Source organism: Corythoichthys intestinalis, chromosome 7 (assembly GCF_030265065.1).
Source record: "Corythoichthys intestinalis isolate RoL2023-P3 chromosome 7, ASM3026506v1, whole genome shotgun sequence".
Lineage (NCBI taxonomy): Eukaryota > Metazoa > Chordata > Actinopteri > Syngnathiformes > Syngnathidae > Corythoichthys > Corythoichthys intestinalis.
In genome coordinates this window covers 40,243,880-40,270,920 of record NC_080401.1, presented here as the reverse complement: position 1 = coordinate 40,270,920, position 27,041 = coordinate 40,243,880, and the positions used below count along the sequence as shown (strand labels likewise).

Here is a 27,041-nt window from a genome sequence, read left to right as displayed (position 1 = left end):
AATGTAATATCATTTTTCATCCTGAAATGTAATTTTGAAAATTTAATAAGCAGGCAATACCACAAACATAAGTATTTAATTGAACATTTAATCCTGTTTAGTGTTGGTATTTTCCGATTAGCAATTTTTTTTTCTTTGGTGCCGTATTAAGGCGGAATTAAAGTGTTAAAAAACAACCACAATATACATATATATAGACATATTGTTCTATCAAACACAACAGTTCTTTTGGCTTAAAATACAGCAGTTTATTTTAAAGAGTTGGTGCAAGAGCAGAAACTGCTTTTTCAGCCTTGTCTGTGTTTTCCGCTATATATATTGTATATGTAAATATGTTACAGTTGTACCTCTACATACGAATTTAATTCATTCCAGGACCTGGTTTGTAAATCAAAATGGTCGTAAGACGAGCGGGATTTTCCCACAAGAATACATTATAATTTGATTAATTCGTTCCACAACCCCAAAACCTATGCTAAATCCTTAATAAATGCTGGTGGTATAATTACAAATAGCAATTACTCATAGCAAAACAAACAAATTATGAATACAAATAGGAATTAGGTTCTAATGTGGCGGTTGTGTTTTGCATGCTGTTACTGAACGCACCGTATGACTGACGCTAGAGTAAGAGAGGTGTGTTTGAGTGGGAAGCTTATACTTTGTTTTTATGTTCTGTTGTTGTTGGCGTCGGCTACGGCTGACAGTAGCCATTATGTGTTGCACAAGTGCTGAAATTAATGAATAAAAACCTGACGAAACTGGCGACTTCCTTGCCGATGTTACAACAGTAATAATAATTGTCACCTTATGATGACTGGCGAATGGAGGATGGAGGAAGACCGTCGAGATCGTAGACATATTGTCGAGCCAGCTCACTGACGCGCACACCACACTCCTATTTTTCTATCATTTCCATCTTAATTTCAATGCTAAGCCTTTTTTCAACACCTACACTAACTTTCTTGGGACCCATGTTGATTTCTTTCAGAAGAAAATCAGCCGTGCATCCGTCATGCGAAATAACAATTAAATTGCGATGCTGTCATAAATCATCGTATTTTGCGCATGTCGTCATATGTCCAGACAAATAATAAGTCAAATTTTACGGCAGATGTTAAAAGGATCGTATGTCGATGCGATCGTATGTCGAGGCACCTACGGTATATTGTAAATGTGTGGAGTCACTAACTTCCCTGAAGAATTCATTATGAGGCTTAATAAGATGAGTTAAGGTTGCAGATAGAACTACATGAATGATTGTGACACATATTAATTCACAAGTTTGTCTATGCTTGTTTCTTTTCAGGAGACCGGACACAGTAAAACAGAAGAACGCGTTCCCGCCAAACTTCATTCATTCACTAGACTCAACACACATGATGTTGACAGCGCTTCACTGCCACAGGTATCTTTTTTTTCTTCAAATCAGTTTGATTTAAAATCTTTAATTGATTAATGCTAAAAACAGAGCTAAGAGCAAAAGCAATATGTATCCCTCTCTGCACCACTGTAACATTCAATGCAGCTTTAATGTGCAATTAATGTACCATCAATGTTTTTGAAATTAACAAAATGCAAAACAACTTACTGGCTATTCTGTGCCTTAATCAGGGATGTCCCAATCGCCTTTTTGCATCCAAGTCCCAGTCACCTGATTTTTAGAATCTACTGATGCCTAGTCCTAACCCGATACCTCAACAATTTCGAAAGGAGAAAATAAAAGCACATCCAAATGTAAAATATTTCCATACTGTAGACATTACCACTCTTTTGTGCTATATTACAGTTAGGTTCCCATGATATGTACCAGAATGTAGTATTTTTATAAAATTGATATATTTTAGTTCCTTTAAGTAAAATTCTTGAACATCTGGATGATTTTGTTTGACTTTAAGAATCAAGATCAATAAATACATCTTAAAAACACAATATTTCTCACCGATTCTGACACTATGAAAATAACGTGATCAGGTCCAATTTCCGATCACATGACTGGATCCGACATCCCTAATTATAATTATAGTTATAAATCAGCCAAATGAAGGACTCCTGAAGAAAATTTTAAACTTGTCTGTTTTATTTTTCCTTAAATGTGACCTCCCCCAAGCTTCGGTTTGACGTTCGTCTCAGTTCACGACTGTTTCTGGACACACGCGCTCACGGTGGACACCATGAACAAGGTATTCACTTTCACTATGACTTCTTGGCTTTGCATTAACCCTCCCAAATGTATGAAATCACCCACCATTCCTTGACCACGCAGGCTATCTGCCCTCCTGTCTGATCTAATATTAGCCTGGTGTTGAATTCACAAGGTGCTTAAAGTTTCTTCCCTTTTTATTGAATTGAGCTGAACATAATGCTTTAGCAAGCTCTTTCTGCTCTTTTCTAGCACATTCCCGGTTAAAGTAGCACTGAAACAAAAGGTGTATTGTAGAACAGTTGTCGCTTCAGAGCAACCAAGAGTTAATGTCATCATGCCATCTCAACCAAGCGATCCTCCCCTCAGTACAATTATCCTCTCGCATAATCCTGTCTCTTGATCCGCCGGGGTCCACCCACCTAATTACACAGGTTATTGAACACAGTACAGGCGGATGAGGTATTTAACGTGTTAGTCAACACTCAAGCATGTGAAACAGAAAAAGGCAGTTTTCTGAACAAAGCAATATCACTCATCCACCATGAATAGGAGATTATTGTTAATTTCTGTTGGCGTGAGACCTCGGAGTCAAACGCTGTGCGTTCATGTTTTTGTAACCATTATCTGACTATCAGAACACTAATTTAGATAATCCGAAGAAAAGAAAACAACGACTTCCCACAAAGTAGACCATTTAATATGAATCGAGAACAGTAAAAAATATAACGAGAGCAACAATGAAAACTCTCAGGCCACGTTTGCGCTAGGACGGATAATGGCCAAAAACGTGTATTTAGTTAGACTATACGGCATGTCGGCTACACTAATCTGCCTCCTATCCTTGCAAGAATTTATACAGATAAGTTAGCCGGCTAATATTACCTGCCACTTAATATAGACTAGTGTGTCCGTACAACAATCGGACACTAAGGAAGTGACATCATGCCGTGCCATTTTTACTGCGGCATGACGGCATCATAAACAATGGAGGCAGACGGTCAAGACATGGCATTCCTGCTCCTCTTTTCCATACATTTTTCTTGAACCTTCAAACTACGTCGCAATAATATGCTTCAATTCAGTGCCCATTGGTGGTCCTCCCATCGCGGATTACACGAAGATGAGCGTTTTATTCCAGAATTTGTTTCCCGCGTTAAATCTCTGATATGCCAGCTGCGGGACTGGCCCCTCCCAACTCAATGCCGACAGAACATGAGTATATAAAAATGCATAGAGGAAAATTAAACACCAAAAAGTGAACTGCGTGGTTCCCCCAGTCATAGAGGCGCGCAATTCGTTTTTTTTTTTCATGACATTTCCGCCTGTCAAAGCTGTGGTCTCTTCCAAGATCGCCACTGTTATGCAGAAGCACTCCTGGTTGTGGCTTCCAGGAAATATACGCAGCGCCTCACCGTATGTTTCTAATTATTTTCCAAGTGGTGAGAGCGCAACTGGGCATCGATTGTGACATCCCAAGTAACGATGTCACGCTTTCGTTTTTTGTTCTTTTCTAAAGATTTATTTCAATCACAACTCGGCGACTGCTCGTAAAAGCTGAGTGTGCCCTCAGTCCCTCTACTCTCGCTCCCATGTTATGTGTTCAATTACGATCACGAAAAAAAACAGTGATCACAAAACAGAGTTCCTGACCCCTGGTCTCGAAGGTGTAGTAATTTTGAAATTTCCCGCCAGCGAGTAATGAGTTTCCGGTTCAGAGGTAAACCGCAAGAAACACATGAGGCTGCTCTTTTCTACGCATGTGGTTTGCGCAAAGGCAGGTGTGTTTACAGAAGCGGCGGGGCCTTAAACACACCTTAAACGTAGTGCGGAAAGGTATAAAAATGTCGGCAAAATACCCTGGAGAAAATCATCTGTCCTAGTGTAGACGTAGCCTCAAGATCCCATTCTAGCAGCACGCCTTTTGGCATCCTGAGAAGTGACAACCTCTTATGTAAATCTTCAGCCCTGTTGAAGGTTCATGAGGCGGGGAGTAAATCAGAAGGGCTGTCAGGGCGGTGCCCATGGGTGTCGCCAGTCATGGATGTGGCAAAAGAGTTTGTGACCACTGTTGTCGGGGAGACGCTGATTATCTTCTGTCGGCATTAGCCTTCAGTGGGCAGACTCGGTCCACGAAGCCCGCTTCGGACTATCTGTCTGTCCGTTATCATATGGCGAGGGTGTGACATGGATCGTCAGCTATGTTCTGTTCTTATCACTTAGTCATTCATTTCCTGCATAAAGAGCCCACACAAACATTATTTCCCATCCGCTCATATTTTACATGTATTTTATTGCTGGTTACACTATGGTTTTGATATATTTATTTATTTTTTGGTACTAAAACAATAGCAGGCCTGTCCAGAATCATCGATTAGCATTCTAGCAAAAATACCATTTTCCTTCATGTCTTAGTTTGGCGAATGAAGTAAATAGACTCAGAACATTGTTGCTGTTCCTAAGAAACAAGCATAACCGGAGGGTTAAATTTTAAGTAGTGAGCACCTCTCCTATGCCGAGATAATCCAATGTTCCTGTTTTTGTTGTCTATAACACACTGTAAAGCTGCCCATGGGCGATGATCAGCAATATTGACTTTAGCAAATGCTCACCTAGATTAAGCCATGTGCCCTGTACAGTGAAAACGGATATTGATTTGTGAATAGAACACCTCTCCAAAGTGCCAGACGCCATCGAATGTGAGAATTTTCTCCTGTAAATGGATTATGAAGATGCGCTGCTGTCAGTTTTTATATATGCATTTTTAGAGACTGGTAATTTAGAAAATGTCACTAGGGGATAATATCGTTCAGCAAATGAGCTGCAAGTAGTTTTGCTTCAAGTTGATTTTTTTTTTTTTTTTTTCATCAATCAGCGCTTTGCTACTTTTTGCTCTTTTATGACAGAAATATATAAATGTTTGTCACAATATCGCCTGTAGCGTTCTCATTCTTTTGCATCTCATTGATAGGTCTGCCGAGAGCAGTTTGTGGCACTGCACAATCAGCCCATCCTGCAAGAGCTGTCCGACTTTCTGCTCCACAAGTACTGCTCTAGGCTTACGTAAGTGCCACACCCATGAAAGCTCTATGGTCCCATATTGATATAGCATTTTCACTTACGATAAATTGTTATAAAGTTCATGACTTGGTATTTTGCTTTGCTTACCAAGGATGTTTTTTTGTTTGTTTGTTTTTTTGTTTTTTATTCGTTGATTAACTAGGAGTTTGAAATAAACTATTTATTCCAAATTCACCAGAACATACATTATTTTTCGGTCTATAAGGTGCACATAAAATCTTTTATTTTTCCCAAAAATTGACAGCGTGCCTTATGATCCAGCACACCGGATGTACTGTATGGCTGCAACTAAAGATTATTTTCACAATCGATTAAGCAGACGATTAATTAAATGATTAATCGGATAAATGTCACTTCTTTCAATTACCTTCACAATTGACCTTGAATTTGTTGTCGGCATGTTGTAAGTAGCTATTAGTAGTATTTCCTTCAACTGTATTGATCATCAAATTTGTTGGCAACTAATTTATTCATCAATTTAATAGATTAGTTGTTGTGGCTTAATTAAGAAGCTGGTTTTGACAGTAAGATGTCCGAAAATTGACAAAAATGTGAGTTGTTGTTTTTCAAAGTAAAAGCAGATTTTTGTTCATGTGCTACTTTGACTTAACAAAAATATAATGAAGAAATCTGATGATATTTACAACTGAGAAGTTATATACAGGTTCTCGCAAGTATGCAAGTTCTCCTACTTGAAAAGATTAGAGATAACTGTAATCGTCAACATGGGTAAACCTCAACCATGAGAGTCACAATTTGGAAAAAAAATAGAAATTCACATTGTTTGATTTTTAAAGAATTTTTTTCCAAATTAGAGTTGAAAATTAATTATTTGGTCACCTACAAACAAGCAAGAATTCTGGCTGTCAAAGAGGTCTAACTTCTTCTAACGAGGTCTAACAAGGCTCCACTCGATACCTGTATTAATGGCACCTGTTTTAACTCATTATCGGTGCAAAAGACACCTGTCCACAACCTCAGTCAGTCACACTCCAAACTCTACTATGGCCAGGACCAAACAGCTGTCAAAGGACACCAGAGACAAAATTATAGACCTGCACCAGGTTGGGAAGACTGAATCTGCAATAGGTAAAACGCTTGGTGTAAGGAAATCAACTGTGGGAGCAATTATTAGAAAATGGAACACATACAAGACCACTATTAATCTCCCTCGATCTGGGACTCCATGCAAGATCTCACCTCGTGGCGTCAAAATGATTACAAGAACGGTGAGCCAAAAATCCCAGAACCACACGGGGGGACCTAGTGAATGACCTACAGAGCTGGGACCACAGTAACAAAGGCTACTATCAGTAACACAATGTGCCGCCTGGAACTCAAATCCTGCACTGCCAGACGTGTCCCCCTGCTGAAGCCAGTACACGTCTAGGCCCGTCTGCAGTTCGCTAGAAAGCATTTGGATGATCCAGAAGAGGACTGGGAGAATGTGTTATGGTCAGATGAAACCAAAATAGAACTTTTTGGTAGAAACACAGGTTCTCGTGTTTTGGGGAGAAAGAATACTGAATTGCATCCGAAGAACACCATACCCACTGTGAAGCGTGGGGGTGGAAACATCATGCTTTGGCGCTGTTTTTCTGCAAAGGGACCAGGACGACTGATCTCTGTAAAGGAAAGAATCAATGGGGCCATGTATCGAGAGATTTTGAGTGAAAATCTCCTTCCATCAGCAAGGGCATTGAAGATGAGACGTGGCTGGGTCTTTCAGCATGACAATGATCCAAAACACACAGCAAGGGCAACAAAGGAGTGGCTTCGTAACAAGCATTTCAAGGTCCTGGAGTGGCCTAGCCAGTCTCCAGATCTCAACCCCATAGAAACTCTGTGGAGGGAGTTGAAAGTCCGTGTTGCCCAACAGCCCCAAAACATCACTGCTCTAGAGGAGATCTGCATGGAGGAATGGACCAAAATACCAGCAACAGTGTGAAAAGCTTGTGAAGTGTTACAGAAAACGTTTGACCTCGGTTATTGCCAACAAAGGGTACATAACAAAGTATTGAGATGAACGTTTGGTATTGACCAAATACTTATTTTCCCCCATGATTTGCAAATAAATTCTTTAAAAATCAAACAATGTGATTTTCAGTTTTTTTCTCCATATTCTGTCTCTCATGGTTGAGGTTTACACACGTTGACAATTACAGGCCTCTCTAATATTTTCAAGTGGGAGAACACAATTAGTGGTTGACTAAATACTTATTTGCCCCACTGTATTTGTTATAATTTCAACAATTTAGACAAGTTTAAGGTGAATAAAGTTCTAAACGATTAATCGGTTATCAAAATAGTTGTCAATTAATTTGCTACTCGATTAGTTGTTGATTAATCGATTAATTTTTTCACCTCTAATGTACTACATGAATTCTTGTTGTACTTAATGACTTCAAACCAGTGTTATTTTTGCCAGCCCTTTTAAGTTTGGCCTTAGTCTTTTGGACAAAAATACTTCTTAGTCTTAGTTACAGTATATTTTAGTCATTTCAAAATGTGTTCGTCTTCGTCTAGTTTTAGTCGACAAAATCTCAAATTCCTTTTAGTTTTAGTCAACAGTTACTAAACTTATATTTTTGTCTGTAAAATCCAATGGTTTAAGTTAAAAAATAAAGGTTTCCAACAATTTGGAATAACCATAGACAGATGGGCACATACTGTAGCATCTGCAACGGCAACATCGTGATGATAATACACACTCAGCAGTACATTATTTACAATTAAATATTTAAAAAAAAAAAAAAAAATGTGTTCGAGCATTTAAGAGGATGCTCGCCACACTAAAGTTAATGCTAATGCTAAAACAAATAGTAAAATAAATAAAAATAAAATAAAAAAATGTGATCACTGAGCACAGACCTTTAAGGGTTAAGCAACATTGCATATTCTCTCTTGCCAAGATAAGAAAACAAATCTTACCATGTGTTTCCAAACATGCAAGATGGAGCGCAGCCTAGCTTGAAACACATCCTAAACTCCGGTGAGGAAAGTGTATGAGAGGCTGAGCACATCTACACTGAGTGACACGACCCAAAAACTGTTGTACTCCACGTACAATATGACAATACCATGCATTGTGAACATATGACAGTAACTTTCGCATTGTTGTCCCGTTATGGTCTCGTCAGACGAAGACTGGCATCCATCCCATTACGTTCTAGTCTCCCAAGTTTTAGCTGGTCATGGTCACGTCATCGTCATGAAAAAATTTTTCATCGACGAAATATTTTCATTATCTTCACTGTTGACAAAAACAACAATGCTTCAAACTCATTTTGTTGGAGCATAACTGTATTATACTGCTCCAGTAAAATGCTCAAGAGGCACATTCATCAGGCATCAAACTCATAAAAAACAAAAAATCCTCCTCTAAGTGTGAGTATTGCATGGGTGTTAAGGAAACGTGAGAATCGAAGGCTGATGGTTCAGACAGCTGTGTAGTATTGTTTTTGGGTACCGAAAGAGCAAACACGAGAGCGGGCTGGAGGAAGCTATCTATCCCACCTGTGAATGCGCTTTTGAAGAGTGTTCGCTATTGCGGCCGAAAAACTTCCAATAACACAACTTCACATTTTACAAGACACTACCCATCACTCTTTCATAATGTCAAGGAATGTTACATTATTAATATAACACAGACTTCAAATAGAGATTGCCACCAGTCATAAGTTAGCATTGGTGAAAGGTACTGTTGAATTAAAAAAAAAAACCACAAAAAAAAATATTATTTCCCATTGTTGAAGATCAAGTTTATTAAGATATGTAAACGTTTGAAGCTGACATTCACGTTGTTACATTGTACGTTGTTGTTACGTTGTTGCACATTATTCATGTCATCTGCAATTGCAATGCCTTATTGTGATATTTTTGCTCAATATTCCCATGCCTAATGGACACGTGCACATGTATGCAAATCTATATGGTTTGTTCCATAATTTAATTATACTAATCCATAACAAGATAATAATGATCAGTTTACATGAAACCACAAATAGGTTAACTACATAAATTTGCTAATTGATAATAGTGATACGGTTGTGGTTTAGACCTGCACTGTATCTTATTGAGCAGATATTGCCCTTTTCGTGTCCACTAGCAAAAGAAGGCAAACGTATATGAAGTATATATATGTATTATCTTGACAGATGCCTGATTTTCTAGCCTAAGGCAGGCTTCTGCTTATCTCTGAGTCTTTTCTCTGAGATAATTGGGCATCATATCCTTTACACAGTAGCTTGCACTCTTGCTCATAAGACGCAAACTTCACAAAGGGCAACACTGTTAAAAGACTTATTTTTTGTGTTGTCACAGTCTTCATCCAAAAATTATTGTTTGCAGCCTAATGCGAGTGTATTTTATGAGCTGTCCCAATGTTTACTTGCAAGCTGCAGTTTCCTTTTCTTTGTGGGTTATCTTCCTGGGCACCATTAGATTGGACTGTTCCAGCTGAGTAGAGAAATAATCCTTTTTGATCTGAGTCAAGAACTCACTGGACTGATTCAAAAGAGTGTCAGTGTGGCTATCAAGTTTTGTCGTTGTTTCTGCAGTGTTCCCAATCTCTAACTTTTTATTCTGCCCCTTCCTTGGCAGAGCTGACAGCAAAAACAAAAAGTATGTGGAGGACCGCAGGCTCATGCTTCTACTGGCCAGAGTGCCACAGACAGGTCAGTTAGCATGCAGTTGTTTCTAAACCTTTGGACCATTGCTTGGGGCAGCTGTTGCTCCCAGAAATGGAAGAGGCTGTGTGGTGTTTGTCCTAATTGGTTGGAAGACCATCCGCATGGCCTCAAGTGCTGAAGTGAAGCGCGTCACTAGAAGTAGCTGAACATCCATTTTCTGCTTCAGTCATTCGTGGCATGTGCTCATGGCACTTACTTGCCCTTTAATTTTTTTTTATGTATGTAACGAATAATGATGGGGTTAAACTCATAACAGACTATTATGATTCGGTTTGGACTTAATACAATTAAATACGATCTGGAAACAAGCAGTTTTATATATATATTTGTTTTGTTGCGTTAAAAGCAGACATGAAAATTAATACAATCATATAGAATGTTATTCATTCAATATTTAACAAAAAAGTAGACTTTTTGGTGAGCATTATTTCTTTGTGACTGTGAAAAATGGTAAAAAAAAAAAAATTAAGTATATCATTGATCCAGGGGAGGAACTTAAGTGGGTGCTGGGGGTGCTTCAACACCGGCGCTTGGGTCTCTAAGGTTATGTTGATACCACAGGTCTTAATGCACAAATCCGAATTTTTCATGTTGTCTAAATCGAGGGAGGGAGGCATTGACGGTCTGAACAGGTTACAAGTTAGATAGAACTGGACCATTTCAAATCCGATCTAGGTCATTTTCGTACAGTGGTATGAAAAAGTATCTGAACCTTTTGGAATGTCTCACATTTCTGCATAAAATCACCATCAAATGCGATCTGATCTTTGTCAAAATCGCACAGGAAAAAACTGGGTCTGCTTTAACTAAAACCACCCAAACATTTATAGGTTTTCATATTTTAATGAGGATGATATGCAACAATCACAGAAGGGGGAAAATAAGTAAGTGAACCATCACATTTAAGATTTTGTGCCCCCCCTCCCCCCTTTGACAGCAATAATTTCAACCAGACGCTTCCTGTCGCTGCAGATCAGTCTGGCACATCGATAAGGACTCATCTTGGCCCATTCTTCTCTACAAAACTGCTGTAGTTCAGTCAGATTCCTGGGATGTCTGGCATGAATCGCTGTCTTTAGGTCATGCCTTAGCATCTAAATGGGTTCAAGTCTGGACTTTGACTTGGCCACTCCAGAATGTGTATTTTGCTCTTCTGAAACCATTCTGATATTGATTTATTTCCGTGTTTTAGATCATTGTCTTGTAGCAGCATCCATCCTCTTTTTAGCTTCAATTGTCTGACAGACAGCCTCAGGTTTTCCTGCAAAACATCCTGATAAACGTTTGAATTCATTCTTCCATTAATGATTGCAAGTTGTCCAGGCCCTGAGGAAGCAAAACAGCCCCAAATCATGACGCTCCCTCCACCACGCTTTACGATGGGAATGAGGTGTTGATGTTGGTGGGCTGTTCCATTTTTCCTCCACACATGACATTGTGGGTGACTCCCAAAAAATTCATGCCTTTTTGCGAACATTGAATCAAGATCTGCGGTCTATACCTAGCCTAAGGGGACCTTTTTGCGTTGCGTAGTGGGCGTGTTTAAGTGAGGGGAGGGTCAAACAGAAAGGCAAGATGATGCACGAAACTATAAAATTGTGTTTAAGTGTTAAAATATCTCTGACAAACTCCTCGCTTTGCCGGTCATCTTTGAGGGGCCCACGAAAGAGTGAAGGTGCCTGCGAATAATTGGTCCACTAGCACCCCTGCCGTCGTTGGACAGTCCATTCGGGGGTAGGGGTTGGGCATCATTTGAAATTGGTTCCACGTTTCGATTCCGGTTCCGAACGATTCTCGATTATGATTCTTTTAAGAGGCGGGGTCCAAAAAAAAAAAAAAAAGGCAGGGTAAAAAAAATGCACAGCTTATATTAATGTCTTAACTTCTCAATGTTTTTTTTTAATTATATAAACTTCTCACAGAGCTATTTTTAACTTGTATATACAGTGCCCTCCATAATTATCGGTACCCCTGGTTAAGATGTGTTTTTTTTAGCTTCTAATAATTTTTTTTATTCAAATAATATGGGACCTTAATGGAAAAAAAAGAGAAAAATCCAACCTTCAATACAAGTGCATTTATTTAGTGGGGAAAAAATCCCACATAAAGAAATAATTATTTGACATCAAATAATGTGTGTCACAATTATTAGCACCCCTGGTGTTAATACTTTGTACAACCCCCTTTTGCCAACAAAACAACACCTAATTTTCTCCTATAATGTTCACAAGATGGGAAAAGACAGAAAGAGGGATCTTCAGCCATTTCTCTTTGCAAAATCTCTCTAAATCATCCAGAGACCTGGGTCCTCTCCTCTTCAGCTCACCCAGCAACAGATTTTGATTTAAAATGTCCTGGTATTTCAAAGCGTTCATGATGTCATGCACCCTAACAAGGTTCCCAGGGCTTTTGGAAGCGAAACAGCCCCACCGCATCACTGACCCACCCCCATACTTTACAGTCGGTATGAGGTGCTTTTCAGCATGTGCATCTTTCGTGGCACGGCAGTTGAAGCCTGGGAGAGCCTGGGAGATTGAGCTTTTTTTTTTTTATGTTTTATTATTATTTTTTTTTTCCTTTTTTTTTTTTTTTTTTGTTTTTTACGATAAATATGTATATATTGGCAACTGTTGACTTCTGTCGGAGATTTGTACTGGCGTATACATATATATATATACACACACACACACACACTGGCCACTTTATTAGGTACACCATGCTAGTAACAGGTTGGACCCGTTGATAGATATAACAAGGTGCTGGAAGCATTCCTCAGAGAGTTTGGTCCATATTGACATGATGGCATCACACAGTTGGTGCAGATTTGTCGGCTAAACATCCATGATGTGAATCTCCTGTTCCACCACATCCCAAAGATGCTCTATTGGATTGAGTTCTGGTGACTGTGGAGGCCATTTGAGTACAGTGAACTCATTGTCATGTTCAAGAAACCAGTCTGAGATGATTCCAGCTTTATGACATGGCACATTATCCTGCTGAAAGTAGCCATCAGAAGACATTATGGTCATAAAGGAATGGACATGGTCAGCAACAATACTCAGGTTGGCTGTGGCGTTCCAACAATGCTCAATTGGTACCAAGGGGCCCAAAGAGTGCCAAGAAAATATTCCCCACACCATTACACCACCACCACCAGCCTGAACCGTTAATGCAAGGCAGGATGGATCCATGCTTTCATGTTGTTGACGCCAAATTCTGACCCTACCATCTGAATGTCGCAGCAGAAATCGAGTCTCATCAGACCAGGCAACGTTTTTCCAATCTTCTATTGTCCAATTTCGATGAGCTTGTGCAAATTGTAGCCTCAGTTTCCTGTTCTTAGCTGAAAGGAGTGGCACCCGGCGTGGTCTTCTGCTGCTGTAGCCCATCTGCCTCAAAGTTCGACGTACTGTGCGTTCAGAGATGCTCTTCTGCCTACCGTGGTTGTAACGGGTGGTTATTTGAGTCACTGTTGCCTTTCTGTCAGCTCGAACCAGTCTGGCCATTCTCCTCAGACCTCTGGCATCAACAAGGCATTTCCGCCCACAGAACTGCCACTCACTGGATATTTTTTCTTTTTCGGACCATTCTCTGTAAACCCTAGAGATGGTTGTGCGTGAAAATCCCAGTAGATCAGCAGTTTCTGAAATACTCAGACCAACCCTTCTGGCACCAACAACCATGCCACGTTCAAAGTCACTCAAATCACCTTTCTTCCCCATACTGATGCTCGGTTTGAACTGCAGGAGATTGTCTTTAACCATGTCTACATGCCTAAATGCACTGAGTTGCCGCCATGTGCCATGTGATTGGCTGATTAGAAATTAAGTGTTAACGAGCAGTTGGACAGGTGTACCTAATAAAGTGGCCGGTGAGTGTGTATGTATGTGTATATATATAAATATATGGTGGAAAACACTCAGGTGACTTGAAGTTCCGCTCTGAGAGTCCGCCCCAATTTGGCCAAATTTCAAAACTGTCCGAAATGCATGTGTGATACATTATTGGAAAGCTTAAAATCTCAATTTTCTTGGGGAACAAAAATTTTGAACAGGAAGGCATTTTATAAAAAAAAAAAATTCAAACAGCAAAACCCTAATTGGAGGCGAAAACACGCGAGAGCAGAATTAAAGACGCCACGATTTTAACGAGATATTATCGCGTACTTACCTTGTTTTGATCCAAAAACTCCATGTAGCATGTGTCACCGAGTGTCAAGACACAGCTGTGAATGGCCACAGTCTGATTTTTTTTTTATTTTATGGGTGAAACATGGTGATATAACAAGGGTCGCGATGCAGAAATCGCAGACAACAAGGAGTGGTTGAGATTTTCTTTTTCATATATTTACCCTTTTAAACGTTATTTTAATTTTTTTTGTTTGTTTGTTTGGATCGATTATTTATCATCTAATATATCGAGGAAAATGCGACAGTAACAAAAAAAATACAATTAAGCGATAGTTATGAGGTAGATATCAGTGACTTTTTTACAGACGCCAAATTTTTCATTGTGACGTAATTCGTTTAAAAGTTTAAAATATGCGAGTGAATAATTTTTTCAAGTCGTGTTTTTTTTTTTTTTTTTACTAAAATTTAGACATCAATTGATGATTCTAAGCTAAAAATGACAGACATTTTGAATAATAAATAATAATGAACTTTTTATGGCTAGTTTGAAACAAAAGTGGTTGCGCAGAGTCTGTAAACGGGGGATTTCAGGGTAAAACGGACAAATTAAAAATAGTTTGGAGGCTTAGTGTGCCATGAATCTGCTATGGCAGCATATAGACATATTGTTCTATCAAACACAACAGTTATTTTGGCTTAAAATACAGCAGTTTCTTTTAAAGAGGGGTGCAAGAGCAGAAACTGCTTTTTCAGTTTGCCTGTGTTTTCCGCCATATACACATAGTATATAATATATACTATATGGCAATAGACCTATGTTTTTGTTTTTTTTTTTATTTTAAATAAAACTTAACATTTTTCTATCCAGACGGAGGAGGCACACTTTAAATATATTAAAGTGATATAGGCATCTTTGAGTGAACTTCGAGTAAATTCAAGTATTTCGAGGCCGGGCCGAGTGTCCTTTTTTTTGGAAATCAAAATATGGTCACCCTAATATAGATATATTTGCCCGATGTCATAATACGACTTATTGTTGTACTATTCCATCTATCCATCCATCATCTACCGCTTAATCTGGGGTCGGGTCGCGGGGGCAGCAGAAGACAAAGGTAATTTATTTATTTTCCTTACCTGGTTCTGACTGGGGAGGACGAGGACCGGCGTCAAATACGCGGCACTCAGCTATGCACTTGGCACTCGGGACTTGTATTCCATGAAGCCGGAAGTGTTTAATCATATTGGTCGTGCAGCCACGTTTGCATGATCTAGTTGTGTTGCAAATGTTTACTGGTCTTTTGAGCACCGCCGCACAATGTGAGTGGTTGTAATCAAGGTACACTGCACAAACACACGCTTCATGTGGCTGCTTCTTCGTCGTTTTCGAAAGCAATTTTTTTCCCACTCGGCAGTCAGGGCATCGAAACATAGAAGAGAAATTAAAAATTCAAACGGTTCAGGGAGCATCGGAGTGTCAGAACCGAATCCCATCAATGCTCGATGCCCAACTCTTTTAAACATTTGAAAGTTGCTCAAAAAACTCTGAGTAAAGGACACGCCGGGAAACATTCCAAACATGCTCCAGAACTCTTGGCACGACCCAAATATGCAAAAAAAAAAATGTTTTGTTTGTTTTTTGCTACTTTTTCTTATTTTTCTCAAAATATCCAGAGTTGCTCAAAAACACTCATAGGTCAGGTTCCACTAGAAAATCTTACAAACACACATCATGACCCTCGGCAAATTTTCAGAAAACTAATTCAACCACGTTTTGCAGATACTGTTTAAATGTTGCTGTCAACTTTGTGCCAGCCCGTCTCGGCAGCAAACTACTCATTCCCTGATTGATTTCCCTCCAGTTATTGAAATCCATTCGTCCTTCTTCTTCTTCCTACTTGTCGAAGATTACATAAGCAGCAACTCCTAGCTGCAAACATTTGATCAAACACATTTCCACATGGGCGACAAACTTCTTTGAAAAATCGATAAATGGATTTATCATGCGTAGCCGAGGACGGGCGTGATAAATCTATTCATTGCGCACGCGCTCACACACATCTTTAACTCCTCACAACTCTGATTTCTATGGTGACGGCACACAGACACGTCCCAGTCAATCAGGTGGATGGAAGTCTTCTTACACAACTAGCCCCCACCATCTGATCTGTGCGCTAACTAGCATCTGCTGAGCTGCGACAGCTGCTGTAATGTGATTGCTGTAAATTGTGTCCCTCCGCTACATAATCATCTTACGTGGCCCAGTCAGGTGTATTTAATAACACAACTCATTGGATCCTTTTAATCTTCTCTGGGACTGCTACTGAACTTATTATCGTCGATGTTCGGCCGCACTTAAGCCGAGAGAGTGAGGTTGTCCGCATATACAATTGGGATCAAAAGTCAACCAGGGCAAAATATCTCCGTGCGCTGCGAACTTTGCGCTGGCTCAGAAAGACTGTCGACCGCTATAAGCATCCAATTCAAGCACCACTTGGAATTACAGCACAACAGGTAACACGACAGCCAAGACTTTTTGATACTGCTCGTGCTCAAGCCTCGGTTCAAGCTCAGTTGTTGTTGAAGGTTTTGAAAGCTTAGGTTTAAAGAAATTCTAAATATCCATCTTGCCTCCTCAGCTGTAGTTTTGGCTAAGCAATGCAAACGGCTGTCTCTAAGGTGCTATAGTCACATGATCTGTTCGAAAAATAATTTGGACCCATTATGAAATACTTTGAAGGATTCTTGTTCATTTCATTCATTTTTGTTGTTTGTTTTATTGCTCTAAAACTTTTATAGACAACATTTTAATGGCCATATTCAATGGTCTTTATTTTAAAGGAGAAGTTCAGAATTTTTTACATTAGGCTTAATCTTTGAGTTAGCCGGGGTTTTATTAGTCGTTGGAGTTGATTTGAACAAATTCTGTGCAGTTTGCCAGTTATTTGTTAGTTTCAGGGCTCCGGAAATGCTAAGCTAGCGCGAGTCAATGGTGGTTGAAATCAACTCCTTCAACTAATTAAACCCCCGCTAACCTCGAATATTAAGCCTTATGTGAAAAATTAAAATTGTCAAATTCGCCACATGTAGCATGTTTCGTCGACGGAAGACATTTTGGCAGAACGCCGGAACATATTTCCTCCACACCTTTCTCACCTTTTTAACCCCTGACCCATTTTCATGCCTGATGTATATGTTACTTTTCTATTCAAATTTAAAATATCAGTGTTTTTGAATTATATGCAAAGAGTAACAAACCAAACTCCAATAGCAGGGAAAAAATGTCTCTTCTTTCTATGTATATCAGTTTCTTAACTTCATTTTGTCAGAAAATCTTGAAAATTGCTAATTTTAAGGAAAATAAAGAAAAATCACCAAATCCCTAACATTGCATTTATTAAACACAAGCCGCTAATATAATTTAGTAAATAAAATTATCTGTTTGCTTAGTTTTACTGTCAAAATGCCTTACTGTGTGGTCAATGAAATTCATTTTTAGAGCAACTCTTGTTTGTCAAGCACAGTCAATGGCAACCAATGTATTAGATATGCAGGATAATTAACGATGAAATGCAGTAATCATATAAAATACTTTACATTCATTAAAATGATTGATGATTAATTACATTAGTATTCATTGTGTTATACTTGAATACTTCATCCATTCCTCTCTTGGTTCTGCAGGGGACTTTGATTTGAACCTAGTAAAAGAATCCACGTACTTCTTCAGCTGAGCACCTCCACAGAGTCTCCACGGACAGTGCCAGTATTGATTCCGGACCACGCCGCCAGTTTTCTCCTGCTTCTCGGCCCCCTAAGATGTTTGGCATCCTGCTCTAGAGCCTGATTGCACGAGCTCTTGAACGCAAAAGGGCGGGAGGACGAGGAAAACTTGAATCAAGCAAAAGAGGCGCATTTCTTGCTTCGGGGTGATGGAGCTCCACTCGTGCTCCTCGAGTAGAAGTGATTGGCGGCGTGCGTGTGTGTGCGCACGCACGCGAGACTGGTTGGCAGGCAGGTGTGTGAGGTTCCCCGCCAAGTAGAGACTTGCCATCATCATTATCGGATCACATCATCATCTATCAATCATGGACTACAAGCAGAGGGGTGGTCATAAATAGCAATTTGTTGTGGGCCATCATGCCAATTGAAAATAAATAGTGGAACTATTGTGAGAACTTTATCTGCACTTTTGGGAAAAAAAATCATGACATGAAAATAAAGTCAGAATTTAGGGGGGGGGGGGCGTAATATGAGAATAAAGCTGCATGTTTTCAAGACAAATACGCCTTAAAAATGATCACATTTCCCATTAAAAATTTGGAATAAATGTATTTTTTAAGGGGAATTTTTAAATTCAATTATTTTCTAATTTTTAACTTGATCTCAATATATTTTTGATTTGTTTTTTCTTGAAAAAGTCAAAACACCTGCAAAAACAATACGTTATTTAATGAAAGTATTTTTTTAAGAGGGAAAGAGTAAGGTAACACTTAATTTGAGATTGGCTTCATAAGACTGTCATAAGACCGTCAAAATTATGACGCTGTCATGAGCATTAATGAATGCTTATGAAAAATGTCATTAAGTGTCATCCAGCAAATTTTGTCACCAATTGATGTTCAATCCGCATCTTTTACATCCATTTAAATGTAAAATAATTTTATAGTTGGTATTATTTAATGCTCACGACAGTGTCATCTCATAATTATGACGGTCTCTTGACGCCAGTGTCCCCAAAAAGTCATTTTTATCAAATGAAATTTTCAAATGCACTTAAAATCACTTGTATTGTATAATTTCACCTTTGAACGTAAACGTAAAACCTCAGCAAAAAAATATTTTCAAGAAAACAGCAGGGAGTTCTTTGGAAAGTGGATTCAATGCAATTTTTTTGTGTGTGTGTACAGTAATTTTCGTAGTATAAGGCGCACCTGACTATAAGCCGCAGCTGTCTTCACTGTTTTATGGGATATATACACTAAACGATATTAACCGGTAACCCTTTATTTGACAGCGGCATCATACAACTGTCATAAGACCAAATGAACCACCATGATGCTTTGAACCAATTGCCTGCAAAGCTTCATTGCTTCAAGAAGCTTCATTTGGCCATCACTGCTCCCTTGGGGGAGACATTCAACCTCTGCTGCCACCTGCAGTCAACGCTGTTGTCGTCCAATATGCCTCCTAGAATGCATTGCAGCGCTACAGATGTAAATAACAAAATTCATGTTCTGTGCTAATTATTTCTTCAGTTACTGTTCCAGTTGTTTCAACAATTGCTAGTATTTGGTAAGGCAAGGCAAGGCAAATTTATTTATATAGCACAATTCAACACAAGGCAATTCAAAGTGCTTTACATCACATGAAGATCATAAAAATCACATTTAAATCAACACAACATAGAAACGACAAAAGATCGCATTTAATCACAGAATAAAAATAAATAAAATAAAAATAAAAACTAATAATAATAATAATTGAAATCAGCAATGGAGATAAAAACAAGAGGAATAGAAAGCAGGTAGATTGAAATATATAGACAGTTATAGATATGCAGTGCTAAACAAAAGCGTTTTTAGCCCTGATTTAAAAGAGCTAACAGTTTGAGCATACTTCAGACGTTCGGGTAACTTGTTCCAGAGGTGAGGAGCATAATAACTAAATGCTGCCTCACCCTGCTTGGTTCTTGTTCTTGGAACATGCAGAAGACCGGTTCCAGACGACCTTAGGGGTCTAGATGTCTCATAGGACTCTAACAAGTCAAGCATGTATTTTGGTCCAAGGCCATTAAGTGTTTTGTAGACGAGCAGTAGTATTTTATAGTCTATCCTTTGACTTAATGGAAGCCAGTGTAGCGATTTCAAAACTGGTGTAATGTGGTCCAGCTTCCTTGTATTTGTGAGGACTCTGGCTGCAGCATTCTGTACCAGCTGCAACTTCCTGACTGATTTTTTATCAAGACCTGTAAATATACCGTTGCAATAGTCCAATCTGCTGAAAATGAATGCATGCATAAGATTTTCCATGTCTTGTTGAGTCAGAAGCCCCTTAATTCTGGTTATATTTTTTAGGTGGTAATAAGCGGATTTAGTGACGGACTTTAAATGGCTATCAAATTTTAGGTCTGAGTCAATAATTACGCCAAGGTTTCTGACTTGATTTGTAGCTGTAAGTGACATTGTGCTAAGTTCGCTGCTTATCTTTGACCTTTCCTTTATTTGACAGTGGATCCATAAGACTGTCATTAGACAATCAAAATTGTGACAGACTCATGAGCATTAAGGAATCCTTACAACAGATGTCATTAAGTGTTATCCGGCAAATTATCTCACTTTTGAATGGATGTAAAAGATCCGAGCTGGACATAAATGGAGTTAGTGACATAATTTGCTGCCATATGACATCTGTCATAAGCATTCAGTAATGACCATGATAGTGGCATGTCATCATTATGACGGTCTTATGACACCACTATCAAAGTGTTACCTATTAACCCAAATACAGTGGGGAGTACAAGTATTTGATACACTGCCGATTTTGCTGGTTTTCCCACTTACAAGCCATGTAGAGGTCTGTAATTTGTATCATAAGTTCTCTTAAACTGTGAGGGACGGAATCTAATACAAAAATCCAGAAAATCACATTGTATGATTTTTAAATAATAAATTTGTATTTAACTGCATGAAATAAGTATTTGATAAATTACCAACTAGTAAATATTTCGGCTCTTAGTTCTTTTTTAAGAACCCCTCCTGTTCTCCAATCATTACCGGAAGTTCACGTGCTCAAACAAACAAACTCCAACCTCTCCACAATGGCCAAGACCAAAGAGCTGTGTAAGGACATCAGGGATAAAATATTAGACCTGCACAAGGCTGGGATGGGCTACAGGAAAATAAGCAAGCAGCTTATTGAAAGGTAACAACTGTTGGAGCGATTATTAGAAAATGGAAGAAGTTCAAGTTGACGGTCAATCTGCCTCATTCTGGGGCTCCATGCAAGATCTCACCTCGTGGGGCATCACTGATCATGAGAAAGGTTAGGGATCAGCCCAGAACTACACGGCAGGACCTGGTCAATGACCTGAAGAGAGAGCTGGAACCACAGTCTGGAAGAAAACCATCGGAAACACATTACGCCGTCATGGATTAAAATCCTACAGCGCACGCAAGGTCCCACTGCTGAAGCCAGTGCATGTCCAGACACGTCTGAAGTTTGCCACTGACCATCTGGATGATCCAGAGGAGCAATTCTAGAAGGTCCTGTGGTCGGATGAGACCAAAATTGAACTTTTTGGTCTAAACTCGGCTCGTCGTGTTTGGAGGAAAAAGAAGGATGAGTACAACCCCAAGAACACCATCCCAACCATGAAACATGGAGGAGGAAACATCATTTTTTGGGGCTGCTTCTCTGCCAAGGGTACAGGACGACTGCACCGTATTGAGGGGAGGATGGATGGGGCTATGTATCGCCAGATCTTGGCTGACAACCTCCTTCCTTCAGTGAGAGCCCTGAAGATGGGTCGTGGCTGGGTCTTCCAGCATGACAACGACCCAAAGCACACAGTCAAGGCAACTAAAGAGTGGCTCCGTAAGAAGCATCTTAAGGTCCTGGAGTGGCCTAGCCAGTCACCAGATCTGAACCCGACAGAAAATCTATGGAGGGAGCTGAAAGTCCGTGTTGCCCGGCAGCAGCCCCGAAACCTGAAGGCTCTGGAGAAGATCTGCATGGAGGAGTGGGCCAAAATCCCTGCTGCGTTGTGTGCAAACCTTGTCAAGGACGACAGGAAACGTTTGATGTCTGTAATAGCAAACAAAGGTTTCTGTACCACATATTAAGTTCGATTTTTGTGATGTATCAAATACTTATTTCATGCAATTAAATGCAAATTTATTATTTAAAAATCATATGTTATTTTCTGGTTTTTTTTGCATTAGATTCCGTCCCCCACAGTTGAAGAGAACTTATGATACAAATTACAGACCTCTACATGCGTTGCAAGTGGGAAAACCAGCTAAATCGGCAGTGTATCAAATACTTGTTCTCCCCACTGTAAATCAACAAATAAGCTGCGGGATTCAAAATGAAGGAAAAAAGTAGCGGCTTATAGTCCGAAAATTACGGGAAGTTGGAAATTTGACATTCACACAAACATTCCGCCCCTCCCCCACAGATAACTGTTCAACCTAACAATAATAACTCACAAGATTTTTTTTTTTTTTTAATTATTCTAAAATCACTCAAATTTACCTGCTTTCCCCCTCATTAAATTGCAACTTCAATCATGTCATATAGTCTGACTTTCAAAATAAGAAATTTTACTCTGAAGAAATCATGACTTTTTCTTCCGTAAATTATGTAATCTTCTACAATGTTACTTTACTGTCTAAAAATGTCGTATCCCTTTCTTCTTTTCAGTGTGGCTCTTACACAGATTTAGACTACAAGTATATAAAAATGTGACAGCTGTTCCAAACCACAGTGTTGTTTGAAGTACAAGAATATTCTATTAAAATGACATGCTGTCTTTTTTAAACTTCACCACAAACAATTCTGCTGCTCCCATCTCTTCTTCCTTCACCTAAAATACTTCAGCACGCGGCATTTAAAAATAGCACGAGTGCTTTGGGATGCCTTTTGAATAGCCATTTTACGGATAACTTGGTCAAACAATTGAGGTGTCGTTCATACTGTACTTCCTAATTATCGATCCACTTCAATCTAATTGATCATGCCTGCTTACCTCTTATTTAAGTGTGATTTTTTTGTTTTTCATCATGATTGTTTTTGTCCAAAATGGACATTTTTGTGGCGCCTGTACGTCATTTGTGTGTGTGTGTGTGTACATTAAATGAAGAACATGTTATTTTTAAAAACCTGCCACTGTGGTTTAGTTCTGTGGTAATTCGCAAACTCCTTACACCACCAATTTGTTTTGATAATGTATTCACTCCCTTTGACATGGATAGATATCCAATCTATTTGAACTCTTTCAGTAACAGTGATCACTCCAGTGGTATTCATAAAAGAGGAAAACTGATCTTGAAAACACTTATTGACAGAAATAGACGTACAATCCAATTCAACTGTTAAAATGGATTGGACATCTATTGCAGTCAATGGCACCCTAAGAGTATAGATATGTTAGTTCACAGGAGATTTATAAAACAAAATGAGTGAGATAAAATATCCACAGGAAAATTCACAAGGGCCACACTTTTATTTGAAGTGTATTTGAAGTGATCCCATTCTTCTTTTTTTTTTTTTTTTTTCCCTTTCAGCGCCTTCTCTGGTTCATCCAAATTATCTTTTTTAACAAGTACTCCTTAGTTTAACATCCATACATTGTTTTAGTTTACATATATAAATTAGGTCTGTCAAAATTATTGCGTTAACAGGCATTAATTTTTTTTTTTTTAATTCACGTTAAAATATTTGACGCAATTAACGCACATGCCCCGCTCAAACAGATTAAAATGACAGCACAGTGTCATGTCCACTTGTTATTTGTGTTTTTTGGTGTTTTGTCGCCCGCCCCTGGCGCTTGGGTGCGACTGATTTTATGGGTTTCAGCCCCATGAGCATTGTGTAATTATTGACAACAATGGCGAGCTACTAGTTAATTTTTTGATTGAAAAGTTAACAAATTTTATTAAAATGAAAACATTAAGAGGGGTTTTAATTAGGGCTGTCAAAATTATCGCGTTAAGGGGCGTTAATTTTTTAAATTAATCACGTTAAAATATTTGACGCAATTAACGCATGCACTGAATGAGCCGCTCTCGCATTGCCTCAAACAGATTTCAATGACGCCGTTTATGGACATTAAGAGTGAAGAGAATGCCACTGGCCGCTTGGGGGCAGCGCAGCGCCGTTCCATACTAATGTTATTCCTTCTAATAGTGGGAGAATTAGTAGTTGTGAGACATTTATGCTGTTGCTTTGTGCTCCACACATATTTCGGTAAGTTTGGCAATTATGTGTCTCTTGTTGTATTTTGGGTAAGATATGCACAGAGATATATCTGTTATAAAGGCGAGTGGACACAGGCGTTCTTTGGGCTGCGCCGTTTATTGGCATAAGCTTCTGCAACTCCTTCACAACAAACAGAAGTATCATTTAGTGAAAGCACAACAAAAATACTATTGCTATCTCTCGAAAAAAATAATGTTCACAAAAAGAAAAGCACTTCAGTCTGTAGTAATGAGGCCCTATTCTCACACAGCTAAACAACAATGCAAAGTGAACTGGCATTACTCAAGAGTTTGGTCACTCAATTCTTATTATTGTTATTTTTATTCTTATTATTATATTAACTCTACTTTTGATTGAAAATTGTACAAATTTTAATAAAACGAAAATATGAGGGGTTTTAATATAAAATTACTATAACTTGTAATTACAACATTTATCTTTTATGAACTACAAGTCTTACTATCCGTGGATCACTTAAACAGAAAGAATGTTAATAATGCCATTTGTGGATTTATTGTTATAATAAACAAATACAGCACTTATGTACAGTATGTTGTATGTATATATCCGTCTTGTGTCTTATCTTTCCATTCCAACAATAATTTACAGAAAAATATGGCATATTTTAGAGATGGTTTGAATTGCGATTAATTGCGATTAATTACGATTAATTAATTTTTAAGCTGTAATTAACTCGATTAAAAATTTTAATCGTTTGACAGCCCTAGTTTTAATATAAAATTTCTATAACTTGTACTAGCATTTATCTTTTAAGAACTACAAGTCTTTCTATCCATGGATCGCTTTAACAGAATGTACAGTACTTATGTACAGTATGTTGAATGTATATATCCGTCTTGTGTGTTATCTTTCCATTCCAACAATAATTTACAGAAAAATATGGCATATTTTAGAGATGGTTTGAATTGCGATTAATTACGATTAATTAATTTTTAAGCTGTGATTAACTCGATTAAAAATTTTAATTGTTTGACAGCCCTAATATAAATATATATTTATTACAAAAAATTTAGCGAGGGAGAAGCCCGGCCCGACCCGAACGTAATAATTGACGTTTTAGGCCCGACCCTGCATGAAATTCAGGTCGGCTCAGGTTAAGATCTTACCTCTAACGCGCGCATATACACATACATAGTATAGCACTTGCAAGAATTGCCAGCGGAAATTAGTTTCAGTAAATCAACACAGAAGTCTAGCTAACGTTTTACTGTTTATTTTTCTCCGTGCTCTCTTCGGGTTGCCGCATCAAAAACAATAGGCGAATCGCGCTGACGACCGCACTTCCTAGTGACGCTACAATAGTATTAGGAAGAATGTCTTTTCCTTTAGTCATTATAAAATATATTGTTTGGAGATACATGAGCACTGTACATCCCATGCAAATGTTTACGATTTGTTTTGTGTAAATTTCAATAAAATATGGTTAAAATTAGATGCATAATACTTTGATTTACATTATTTACTTTGTTGCAAGTGCTATTGGATGTCAAATGGGGGCTGCAAAAATTGGCCCCGGGCCTCAGGTTTGAGAGTCCTATCCTAAATAAGTCTAAATAAAAAATAAAACATTTAAGAAAAAATGATCATATTTTGTACATGAAAGAGTTGACTGGGACAACACATGCATGAAGTAATTCAAACATAGTACTATCATTAAAGTAATATTAAATGAAATTGGTAAATTTCCATTGCAATATTTGTAGACCACAGTTGACTGTGTGGGAGGGAGTAAACAGGATTTTGAAGATGTCCTTTAGGAAAATCTATGGACTCATTCCATCCATACACGTGCATTCTCAGGAGAGAGTGCAACCTTTACCTGTATTGCAGGAATTAGTCAGTGCCCACAGTAGAACCTCTCTGGAGGGTATGCAAACATGATGATGATGGTGGTGCAAACAACAAAGCAAAGTGACCAAGACAAATGTCGAGCTCATTTTTTGCACAATCAAGCACATCTGTTGGGATTGTCATATTACAAGAAAACAAGGATAAATGTGTAATATCATAAGGCAGTAATATGGGAATAGTCATTCTTAAGAATAGAATTGAGAATTTTTAGTTTTTTCGCAAGTAAATATATAAAAAATATGAATATATATTCAGTAAAAACGTAATATATATATATATATATTTTTTTTTTTTTAAATAGCCAGAGAAACCAGATTTACAAGAATAGCATGTTTCTGTTTATGATGAGAAAATGGAATATATTCAGGCAATATTTAATTTTAAAGCAAGAGAAAACTGTCGAATCTTAAAGGGCAACTGAAAAGCTTTCCGGATTTTGGTGTAATTTTACAAATATAAAATTTGGACGAGTTCGTCAAAACAACCATGATATTATCAACATGTAATTGCAAGGATAATTTGAGTTTATTTTATTTTTTCTTGCACTCCGTTAAATGTCCCTTCCCAAACCCGGAAGTGTGACGTAAATTCCCCGACGTAACAGAAGACTAGTATCCACAGCTAGCATAGAAGCAACAACTATCAGTGATATTTCTGCCAAAGGTAACCGTTCAGGATCGCTCTTTCATGATGCTACCGTTGGCATAGGCTCCCAGGAAAGATGATCTACAATTAATCCCTACATGTTTGAACCCGAGGCGTCAGATGACGACGATTTACTTGACACAGCAGATGTCGTCATGACGCCAATTGACAGCTCGACACTTCACGAACGGGAGAGTGAGTGGTAAGCCTAAATCCAGCATCGTGATTTTTCTATTTGAGAGAATGTGATTACATGGTTGTATTTTCCATGCTCTCCACATAGCTAAAACTAGATATTAGGTTATGGGACAAGAATCCGATCTAAATATGGTAAAGCTAGCCCAAATGTGGCTAAATAAATGATATATGTAATTGATTTTTCAAAATAAATGAAAAACGATTTTTTTTTCCAGGTGTTGCTGTAAACCTTCAAGTAATTACCCTTCCAAGAATATGCCTGTGTCGTCAGGAGATCCCAGACGTGAGAGCCAAACTTGAGGC

At 38.4% G+C, this 27,041-nt stretch overlaps 1 protein-coding gene across 1 annotated transcript in view; it reads left to right on the top strand.

Moving 5' to 3' along the window:
* The window catches only part of polrmt (polymerase (RNA) mitochondrial (DNA directed)), a 128,938-nt gene extending 103,800 nt beyond the window's left edge, over positions 1-25,138 (top strand). Inside the window, exons 17-21 of the mRNA XM_057841366.1 lie at positions 1,310-1,408; positions 2,111-2,183; positions 5,115-5,206; positions 9,827-9,900; positions 17,727-25,138. Coding sequence (XP_057697349.1) covers positions 1,310-1,408; positions 2,111-2,183; positions 5,115-5,206; positions 9,827-9,900; positions 17,727-17,776 — 388 coding nt within the window. The 3' untranslated portion in view covers positions 17,777-25,138. The remainder of the gene's footprint in view (positions 1-1,309; positions 1,409-2,110; positions 2,184-5,114; positions 5,207-9,826; positions 9,901-17,726) is intronic.
* Positions 25,139-27,041: the final 1,903 nt, after the last annotated feature.